Source organism: Setaria viridis, chromosome 6 (assembly GCF_005286985.2).
Source record: "Setaria viridis chromosome 6, Setaria_viridis_v4.0, whole genome shotgun sequence".
Taxonomy (NCBI): Eukaryota; Viridiplantae; Streptophyta; class Magnoliopsida; order Poales; family Poaceae; genus Setaria; species Setaria viridis.
The window spans coordinates 25297421-25308230 of NC_048268.2; the positions used below are offsets into that span (position 1 = coordinate 25297421).

The 10810-nt window shown below is 47.3% G+C and overlaps 1 protein-coding gene across 1 annotated transcript; it reads right to left on the reverse strand.

The window, feature by feature from the left end:
• Window positions 1-1167: 1167 nt before the first annotated feature.
• Window positions 1168-3722, reverse strand: LOC140223222 (uncharacterized). Its single transcript, XM_072294759.1, has one exon. It carries the CDS (start codon window positions 3720-3722, stop codon window positions 1374-1376), a length of 2349 nt encoding a protein of 782 aa, XP_072150860.1. The 3' UTR covers window positions 1168-1373.
• Window positions 3723-10810: the final 7088 nt, after the last annotated feature.

Below are 10810 nucleotides of genomic sequence, written 5' to 3' on the forward strand. Positions count from 1 at the left end.
GGATTGAAGTTTCCTGGAAACGAAGGTTGGAATAGTTTGCTAAAATGCGGTTGAAAATTGGTTGAAAATTGTGGTGGTGGCCTGGTGGGTACCCTGATTGGTTGACTCTGTTTTGCTGCTCATCAGGTGAGGCACTTGAGGGATTGAAACCAGATGAATCATCCATGGGACTTTGTAGACATTTTTTAGATGGTTGGGTCTAGGATGTGTTTGGATGTATGCAAAGACGTTTGTATTTGTAGAACAAGAGGCTGTATGCTCAACGGCTAGTTGGCAAGGTCAGCAAGCCAACGCCCTACGGTCCTCTTGCTGCCAACAGCCATCATTAAAAATTCGAGCTGAAATCAGTTTTTTATTCGTTGCACCGGGTGCCCACAAAAGCTAGGTGCTAGGCTATGTATGGCACCTCATCCCACTGTTTCTCTCTCCTTCCCGCACCTCCTTAGCAAGGACACTGGAGCTGCCCTAACTGGGGCCACTCATGGGCGCGCGTTCGCCACGACCCCCTACCAGCGAACGAAGGCAAGTAGTCATTTCCACCTTATCTGCTTCCTCCTCCCGTTTCTTCTTTCCTTTCTTCTTCCTTCCGATTACATCTTCTTCCTCTCGATTCAACCTTTCTGGCGACCATGCGTGTGACCAGTGTTGCCGGTTGTCGGAGTTATAAGCCCGACAGTCCACCTAGGGGTTACCCAAGTGGTTGATTTGTAGGCGAGAGCAATCACGAAACCAAGAACTCGATGCTGATCACGAGAACATGAAGGGGACACAAGGGTTTTAGACAGGTTTGGGCCTCGAAAGAGTAATACCCTACATCCTGTATGTTGATGGGTTGTATTGCTCAATGATTCGATGCCCCAGGAGGGCGCTCTTGGCCGCCTTATATAGTCCGACAACCAAGAGTTATAAGTCAGTTTAGATGTAATCTACTCGGTCTTTTCGTGGAAGGTATTCTAAGTCGGATCACAATACACGTCCCATAATATCCGGGTAGATTTGGACAGTCTAGTTGCCTTATCGTGCACTCCAAGTAACTTCATGTCCTTAGCCTGCACGCCCTGGTCGCGCGGGCCCAGTTGTCAGGTCCGGCTAGCATCCTTGTCGGTGGGAACCTATGGGTACCCATATCCCTCAACAGAGGCGGGCGCAGGATCTGGACTATGGGTATTCAAAATTGGAGATGGCAAAAAAATTTTTTGACAGAATAAATTATAGTTTCATAACACAGAATTAAGTGGTAGCATCATTGATTAATAAAATTGATCACAAATTAAAATTGTCCAGCTACTAATGATCAACATATCAAAGTGGCAACATGTGAAATAAATAGAGGATAAAACAATAAAATGGTAACAAAGATTACAACTTACAAGCTATAGGACAACTTTCCGTTCTGCCATGCTTTGAAAATGAGCGATGATGTCCTTATCCTTAGCTTGCATGAAGAATTCCCTTTCAATCAATGTGACCAAGCAACCATTCAAATATTTCTGCCCCATCTTACTTCTTCTCTTGTTCTTTATCAAATTCATTATAGAAAAGACCCTCTCAACACCAGCCGTTGCAACAGGGAGAACTAGCACCAATTTGAGAAGTTTATAAACAATTTCATACCGAGAAACCTTTCCTTGTTTAACTAGCATCATAGACAACTCTGCTAGACTTCTCAAATTTTTGAAGTTTTCATCATTTCTGACATCATTGATATAGTGGTGCAACTGAAAATGAAGCTGGTGTATTTCTTGAAATTCAAAGTCATGTGGATAGAACCCAGCAAGCTTAACCAAGTTCTCATTAAAAGCAGAAAAGGAATTGGCTGGACTGAATGATGCCATGCATCTAAGTAGCTCTGTGTTTACCTCATCAAACCTATTATTGAGCTCTTGAACTTGTCTATCAATGACACCCAAAAACATATCAGCATGAAACCGGTGATAATTAATAGCACCTCTGTAGAACTGTCTTGATCTTTGCATAGGAATATACTTCCCATTCATGTCAACAACTTTAACATTGTGCTTCTCACAAAAAGAAGTGACCTTGGTAAGGAATTCTTGCCATCCAGAATCTTGTCTCAAAACATCCAGTTCTACCTTTGTGAACTCCAGAAGATCCATTGCATTTACGATATCTTGCTCCCTCTTTTGCAAAGCATTGCACAAGTCATTTGTGTATCCAAATATTTCATTCATCAAGTGTAGCAGAAAAACAAACTCAAAGGACTTAAATACTGTGAGCATAGTTTGAGCTCCATTAGCCTCAGCCCCTTTACTTTCATTCCCAATCCTAAAGAGAACTTTCTTGATTGAAGGATACAAGAACATAACATGCATTACAGTTCTGTAGTGAGATCCCCATCGTGTATCACCTGGCCTTGCTAAGCCCATCTCTTGATTCAATCCTTGCCCGGTTTCAATTTCACCCAATTTCAATGCTTCAATCATGTATTCAGCTTGAGCAATGCGAAGCATGCGGATCTTTTTACAAGACATCCCTAGAACATTCAACAAATAAGCAAGTTGCCCAAAGAACCAATCACAATCAGTATTCTCCTTAGCAACTGCTACAAGTGTTAGTTGAAGTTGATGGGCGAAGCAATGAACATAATAAGCAGAAGGGGACTCATCCATAATTAGTTTCTTCAAACCATTAACATGACCCTTCATATTACTAGCTCCATCATACCCTTGACCACGTACCTTGGATAGGGGCAATTGATATTTGATAAGTAAGGATTGAATTGCTTCTTTAAGGGTCAATGATGTAGTATCTTCAACTTGGACAAGACCTAGAAACCGCTCAACTGGTTCTCCTTTTTTATTGACAAAACGCAAACAAAGAGCCAATTGTTCCAGTAGGTATGCATCACTTGACTCATCAGCAAGAATTGCAAAACACTCATCACCAAGTTCATCAATGATAAATTTAGTTGTTTCATGAGCACAAGCATCAATGAGTTGTTTCTGGATCTTGTGATCTATCATCTGACAATTTTGTGGTGCATTCTCTAGTACCACCAGATTAACCTCTTCAAAGTTTCCTGCTAGCCATGCTAAAAGTTCCCGAAAATTTCCCTTGTTGAGTGAATCCTTTGTTTCATCATGACCCCTAAAAGCCAACCCTTGACGCAACAGAAATCTTATGCACTTAAGTGACCATGTCAAGCGAGCTAGATACTTAGCCTTGAACTGTGCAGTGTTTGATGCCACAGATTCACGGATTGATGCCTTAGGTCTTGTGAACAATCTATATTTCTCTTCAGCTTCACTATGAGCACTATCGATAGCACCAACATGCCTATGAATTCTCTTTTTCATATTCCAATTTCTAAACCCTTCAACAACAAAAGCATCTCCACCAGGAAATTTGCAGTTATCTTTGAACAAATAGCAAACAAAGCAAAATGCAGCATCTTTATCCACACTGTACTCAATCCACTTAAATTCGGCAAACCACTTATGTTGGAAGCGACGCATACCTCCACAATCATGTTGCGGAAAAGCATCCCTCTTCATCTTTGGTTGACATGGCCCCAATGCAATGTATGCCCTTCTAACTGAATCTTGGTCATTGACATCATAGCTTGAGATTGGAGCCCTCAATCCAGGATCATGCTCAATGCCATAATCATTCTTGTCTTCATCACTAGAATCATTTTCTTCCACAGGTATGGATTCACCATCTTCTGTTGTACTGTTCTCTGGAGGCTGGTTGGATCTCATTGGTTCATGTGGTACCGTGCTTGTTTCACTACCACTCTACCCTTGGAATAACACTAGTTGCATTTGGCTTTCATTGCAAGATTGATTAACATTCTCCGGTTCGGGTTGTCTCTTCTTTGCAGCAGCCCTTGCCATGAAAATCCTCAAATCAGTAGCGGCACTACCCTTCCTCTTCATGGTTCAAACCTAAAAGTTACACAATTTCACATTGAACTAAATTCATGAGCATCCACATTTTGCAAGTTGATGTGCTATCCTAATTTGACAAACAATTGAAAATGCTCACCTCAATTTCACAAACAATCAGGAATAGCAGTTCACAAAATCCTCAAATCAGTAGACAGTAGGAGACTAGAAGCTCGACTCGACCGAATGGACAAAATCCTCAAATCCCCAGCCGCGGGCCGCCCACTGTAGCGCGCTGCACCTGCGCGCCCGCCGCCGGCCGGCCGCCGGCCCGTGCCCGTCGGCCGCCTCTCGGGCGCTCGGCTCGACAGCTCCAGGCCGTGTGCGCGCGCACTGCGCAGCGCCGCCGGCCACCCTCGGCCGCTCGCGCTCGGCGGCTCGGCCGCAGACTTCCGCTTCCGCCGCCCGTCCGCCGAGCGCCGCTCCGGTCCAGCGCCGCCGCCGGACGCCGCCGCCGCCGCTCGGCACCAGGCGCAGGCGGCCGGCCAGGCGCCAACCGTGCGCGGCTGCGCGCGGCCGCGCGGCGCCGGCGCGTGCAGGCCGACCCCCGCCCGCCGCCTCCTAGCCCGCCAGCCGCCGAGCCGCGGCCTCCCGCCTCCCGCCGGTCCGCCGCCGCCGCCGGACCCAGACCTGCGCCGTAGGGACTAGGGTTCGCGCAATCCGTGCGTGTGGATGTGCTGGACCGTGGTGCATCCGTGCGTGTGGATGTGCTCACGCGTGGGCCGTGGGGTGCGCCGGTGGGGGATTGGGGGGCAGTCGCATGCGCAGCAGCGCAGGCCGGATGGGCCGGATGGCCGGATGGGCCAGTTTGTGTATTTTTGTTTTTTTCATACATATACCTAAAATATACTATATATATGAAATTTTTTTGCAAAAATAATGGGTATTCAATTGAATACCATTGAATCTATGTGGGCCCGCCCCTGTCCCTCAAGCCCCCGAGCGATGTGTAGGCGAATAGGAACTTGAGGTCATTGCAGCGAAGCTTGAATTTAGGTCGGCTAAAGCTGTGATGGCATCATGGTGGTGGAGAGGCTGCGCAGTGCTCAAAAAAGGAAGAAAATCTAAGCGAATGTAGGGCCAACGCACGAAGCGAAGATGAGCACTGAGTTGATGGATGCTAACATCTAGTAGGTCGGAGCGACGAGTGCGGAGGGCATCACAAGATGCACTCCGTAGGAGTAGCCCCCGAGCATTGAAGCGATTAGTATATTCGGTTCAATGGTTGAATGAGAGAGTTTTATCCTTTTGGAGTAGCTCTTTGGGTCTTGACATAGTTGTGGAGGCTTGCCGACCGAAATATCTTGGGGATAGACATTGAAGCAATAATTGGTAAATGACAACAAAGTCCTTCACGGGAAAGCTACTGGTTAACCAGTGGGGTGATGGCAGAGTACTTGCACATGGAGCTTTTCTTTGTCACAGTGTAGTACTGGGATTCTTTTGTTGCTGGAGCATGTGCGCTGGAGTGCTATTTTTCATGGAGGGCCACATGGGGGCATTGTTCGTCAATGTTCTGTCGATAAGGCCGGGCATCACGTAAATGATGTATGGGCACGTTGGTGCGTAGGGAGCCCTATCAAGGGCGCTTACTGTAGCGTTTTGGAGTGTAGCCGGCTGTTTTGGCTATAAATAGGGCTGCCTCTACATCATGGATGTTCATGGCTCGAGTTATAGCGCTTGTTGGTTTGAAGCTTGTAGTGTTTGATAGGGGTAGCATCTAGTAAAATTCCTAATGCCAGAAGAATTCTCATGAAGAATGCCCAGGTGCTCCTTTCCTCTACAGTCTCTTTGATCAAGTTGGGAGGTCAGGATGCTAGAAGAATCCTCATGAGGAAGGTGCATCGTGTGCTCCAAACTTTGTCTAGGAGACCGCTGGGGAAGGCTTTGAGCCCAGCTTTTTGCATTGCTCTTTTTTCTTCTTCTACGTTGAAGCTGCTTATCCTGGGGTCACGGTAGTTCCGAAGCTGTTCACACATGCTTTGTCATATTATAAAAGTCTGGGATTATTTTATTTTAGCTCAATGAAAGCTTATATTCGCATCTGTTTCCCATGTCTGTTGTGTCGTCGAGGCGTGTTGTTATTAGGATGTTGATGTTTTGTTCTTTGGGTTGTTTCCACTGCGGTGGTTAGCCGAGTAGGATTTGGGTGCCTAGCTTCGGAGGAGAATGCTGTCGAGGGCCAAGGAGGCGCACCGAGTAGATTTGGGCACCCAGCACCTAGGAAGAGGACTGGCAAGGGCCTAGGAGGTGCATCGAGTAGGATTAGGGCACCCAACCCCCAATGCAAGGAGAGGACTGGCAAAGGCTGTGGAGGCGCACCAAGCAGGATTAGGGCATCCAGGCCCCAAGGAGAGGACTGGCAAAGGCTACGGAGGCGCGTTGAGTAGGTTTGGGCACCCAAACTGGCAAGGGCCTAGGAGGCGCATCGAGTAGGTTTGGGTGCCCAGCCCCTAGGGAGAGGACTGGCAAGGGCCGCGGAGGTGCATCGAGCAGGATTAGGGCACCTAGCCCTCAAGGAGAGGACTGGCAAAGACCGTGGAGGTGCGCCGAGCAGGATTAGGGCGCCCACTCCTCAAGGAAAGGACTGGAAAAAGCCGTAGAGGTGCGTTGATGAGGATTAGGGTGCCCAGCCTCCATGGAGAGGACTGACAAAGGCTGTGGAGGCACGCCGAGCAGGATTAGGGCACCCAACCCCCAAGGAGAGGACTGGCAAAGGCCGCGGAGGTGCGCCGAGTAGGATTAGGATGCCTAGCCCCCAAGGAGAGGACTTGCAAAGGCCGCGGAGGGGCGACGAGGAGGATTAGGGCGCCCTGCCCCTGAGAAGAGGATTGGCAAAGTCCGCAGAGGCACGCCGAGCAAGATTAGGGTGCCCAGCCCCCAAGAAGAGGACTAGCAAAGGCCACGGAGGTGTGCCGAGTAGGATTAGGGTGCCCAGCCCCCGAGGAGAGGACTGGCAAAGGCCATGGAGGCACGCCGAGCAAGATTAGGGCACCCTGCCCCTAAAGAGAGGACTGACAAAGGCCGTGGAGGCGCACCGAGTAGGATTAGGGTGCCTAGCCCCCAAGGAGAGGACTGGCAAAGGCCGTAGAGGCGCGCCGAGAAAGATTAGGGTGCCCAGACCCTGAGGAGAGGACTGGCAAAAGCCGCGGAGGCGCACCGAGTAGGTTTAGAGCGCCGGCATGTTTACACAGTGTTAATGGAAGGCCCGCGGTTTCCGTCCATGAATGATGTCATCATACCCTTTAAAGGCGTGGGTGTTGTGTGACCGTTGCCATTCTTTGTCTTCATTCTCTCGCTACACCATCGTCCAGAGCACACAAAGCGCTCCGCCACTGACACAAGTCCTAGGTTGCGTCGCTGCATCCGTGAGCCTTCGTGCGTTCATGCTGCCACCGCTGTTTAGGTTGTTGTGCCTCCTCTGCCCCCTGCTCGTTGTGCAACTTTTATGCACAGCAAAACCCTAGTGCGTTTTGAATCCACTCCGCAAGCTCACAAGGTGATAGCAAAGGGCAATGCCCTGGATCCCACCTCCATGTGGATGAAGAGCGTGATGACGCATGAGAAGATTCAAGACCTCATCGACTGCGGGCTCCTTGGCCTGCAGGAGCTGCTGGACTGGCATGCCACCGACGGCCAAGATTTTCGAACCGAGGACATTGAGCAGGCTGTGGTGTTCGCCCCATTCTTCAAATGCGGGTTCGGGGTCCCGTCCAGGGATTTCTTCCGCGGGCTCCTTCACTATTACAAGATCGAGTTAGTGCATCTTAACCCTAACTCAATCTTGGATGTTGCTATTTTTATCCACTTGTGCGAAGCGTATCTGGGTATTCCCCCCGTTTCAATCTTTGGCGATATTTGTATCAACTCAAGCCCGTGAATACCAAGAACAAGAAAGATAGGGTCATAGGTGGTGCTGAATTTTCTTTGCACCCGTAGAGGATGCGCGAGTACTTTGATCTCCAGCTAAAGGAATCGCACAAGGGGTGGCACACCGAATGGTTCCCAATTGCCAACCAGAAGCCCGAGTTGCCAACACGTTCCGGTTTTGGTCCTATGTCAAATTTTGGGTGGCAGGACCAGGCCACTGATGTCGAGCAAGTACAGGTGATTGAGCTTCTGGTGAAGATTGCTGACCTAAAGGCTCAAGGATTGACATCCATGGCGATCGGAATCAATTTCTGCTGTCAGGCCATTCAACTCATCAAAAACTGAGTATTCAAGCAGTCATGGTTTTTAAAGAAATGACACTAAATGTTCAAATTGAATTCATACCGGAAAGTTATCCCTGATATGAAGTTGTTCCTTGAACTATCCTGGGTGTATCCCTGATATGAAGTTGTTCCTTGAACTGTCCTGGGTGTTTTTTTATGAAGCAAACCTATACCCTGTTAAGCGCGTCTATGAGGCTTGGGTACTCTGCTTTTGGTTTCTTCTTCGGGTCCAGCACCGTGATGTGACTTTTATCAATCTTGATGGCAAACAATATGCAGTGGAAGCTATTCATATACATATATAGAGGCAATGTTAGATATACTTATTATTAACTTGAATGGATAAAAAAAGGGATGAATGACTCACTTAAAGTTGTACGGCAAAAGTATGAATTGCATGTGATGCTGCTTATCCAGGAAGTTGAAAATAGTCTTCATGGCCCTATTTGGCCATTTCAGTAAGCATTCCTCATTTATAACATGCAGGTCCATGAAGCCAACATGATAGATATGTTTTCTCCGGCAATGTTGAATCTCCATTCTGCATGATACAAAATAAAAGAGGGGATGAGACGGCACATAATTAATGTAGGAGCTAGGATGTAGAAATGAGAGCAAACACTTACAGAATCCATGCATTAATGAGCGACTTGTCAAGGGCATCTTGATGGTACAAGTAATGAAGACTTTCAAACTTCATCCATATGTCATATGGCCCCTCAAAAGTAATCATAATCTTGAACCCGAGCAGCGAACATGATCCGTCCATCTGTAGCTGCCTCTATGTACCATTTATGAAATGCATACATTTTCGTTGGCAGGTGAGCCACCAACTATGGCCACAAAAGAGGTTCCCCCAACTTAAACTCCCATTTACCAACACCTGAGTGAGTTTGGATATTGTCCACCCCTAGGGGTTGCTCTTTTGTGAGATTGGTCTAAGCAATCCATTCAGCAAGAATCTCATCTTCTTTTGAAAGCACTTTGAGCGGATTGATCGATTGTTGAGATTGTTCTCCGAGCTAGGGAATGGTGGATCATGATCTTTTTTTCTTCTCATATGACTTTTTGATTGAGCGGTCATAGTCTGAGATGGGTTCTTTCACCACTTTTTTTAACCACAAAGGATTTAAAGTATTTCTTTATTGCTTCATCAATTGATGGTTCCTCGGGCTTCTTCTTTCGCTCGAAGTGAGTAGCAACCTCAGCCTTAGATATCTGGTTACATTCCTCTTTTGTGCATTCATATGCCAACTTCGGAGGTGCAGGCTTTTCTTTCTTAGGATGTGGGTTTTTCTTCTGCTTAGGGGTGGCGGGATCGAAGCCTTAGAGTTTTTCTTTTAGGAAGTGGGGGCTTAGGCAACGGTGGACTCATGCTTTGGTCCCTAATAGCTCGTGGGGATGATGGAATAATGCTTTGGTCCCTTGTAGCTGGTGAATCCCTGGATGGTGGCGTTGGTGATCTGTGCCTTGACCTCTGAGAGGATGATGCGGGAACTATGTCTACTTGCGAAAATCTTATGTAGAGTTTGGCACAACAAATCCAAGTGTGGATGGCATGTCCAAGTTCCGTTTCACCATCGCCTCCAGGGATCTCGAGGTCCAGGTCTTCCCATCCTGTTTCCACCGGATCAACCTGGACTCCAGCATATCCTTCAGGAATCTGCACGCCATGAATTGTCCCACCTGGTACCGGTACTTCAGCAATACCATGAGCCACTACTTTGACCATTTTCCATGCTAGAGTAAGAAGCTCACATGGGGTCCTCACAGTGATGTCATCCATGGGGTAGTGTTCGTTGTTGCCCGCAACCATGTCAGATGATCTTCTACTGGTTGGAACTCCATGGAAGCGACAATGCTACGACACTGGGAAGCGGGGCTTATTATGTCCACATTAGCACCTGATGCAGCTCCTGCTTGGATAAGTGCTAACAACATCTTGAAGCTGATCCATTCTTTCCGTAGTCAAAGCAATTTGTTCCTCTAGGATACGCAGCTTCTCTTCTGCTGCGGCCTTGCTTCTTCTTCAACTTTTGTAAGACTCGATATCTTCACTGAAGCCTTTCTTCCATGGAACTTCACCCATGCCTGAGACACGTCCAGTGCGATCCGAATTCCCAAGTGCATAAGTTAGCACGTCTTTTTCTCTATCAAGCTTGAAATTTCCTTGTCGTTTAGCCTTTAGTGCAGCTTGCAACCTGGTGAATTCTGCTATTAATGAATCGGTAGTAATAATGATCCATGTTCCCTATTTAGTGTGCTGCCATGAGGGTAGAAAAAGTTCTTTGCTCGCAATGGCCAATCAAGAGTTGCGGGCATGATTCCTCTTGCCATTAGGTCATCTTCCATCCTTTGCCATTTCGACATCGCCATCTGATAACCTCCTTGGCCAAGATGATGATAATGTTTCTTTTTGCTTGCATTATCTTTAGCTTGTAGAGCTCACTTTTTGGCATCTTCTGACAACTTGTATTGATTGAATGCTTCCCAATAAGGTGCTAGATTCTGGAACTTGCTCTCCAAATCTGGTTCGATGCCCTTCTTGATAAAGTCTTTGTGCAAGTTTTTCTTATACGTCTAGAAAGTAATTGCCATCTTCCTAAAGGCAAATTCCTTCAATTCTTTTGCTTTCACTTCTGGATATGTGAAGTGCAGTATCAACTCTTGCCAACCCAATTCCTTCTC

Excerpts from the sequence above, each read along its gene's own strand:
- LOC140223222 (XM_072294759.1), bottom strand. The coding sequence starts at position 3,722 with ATGAGATCCAACCAGCCTCCAGAGAACAGTACAACAGAAGATGGTGAA.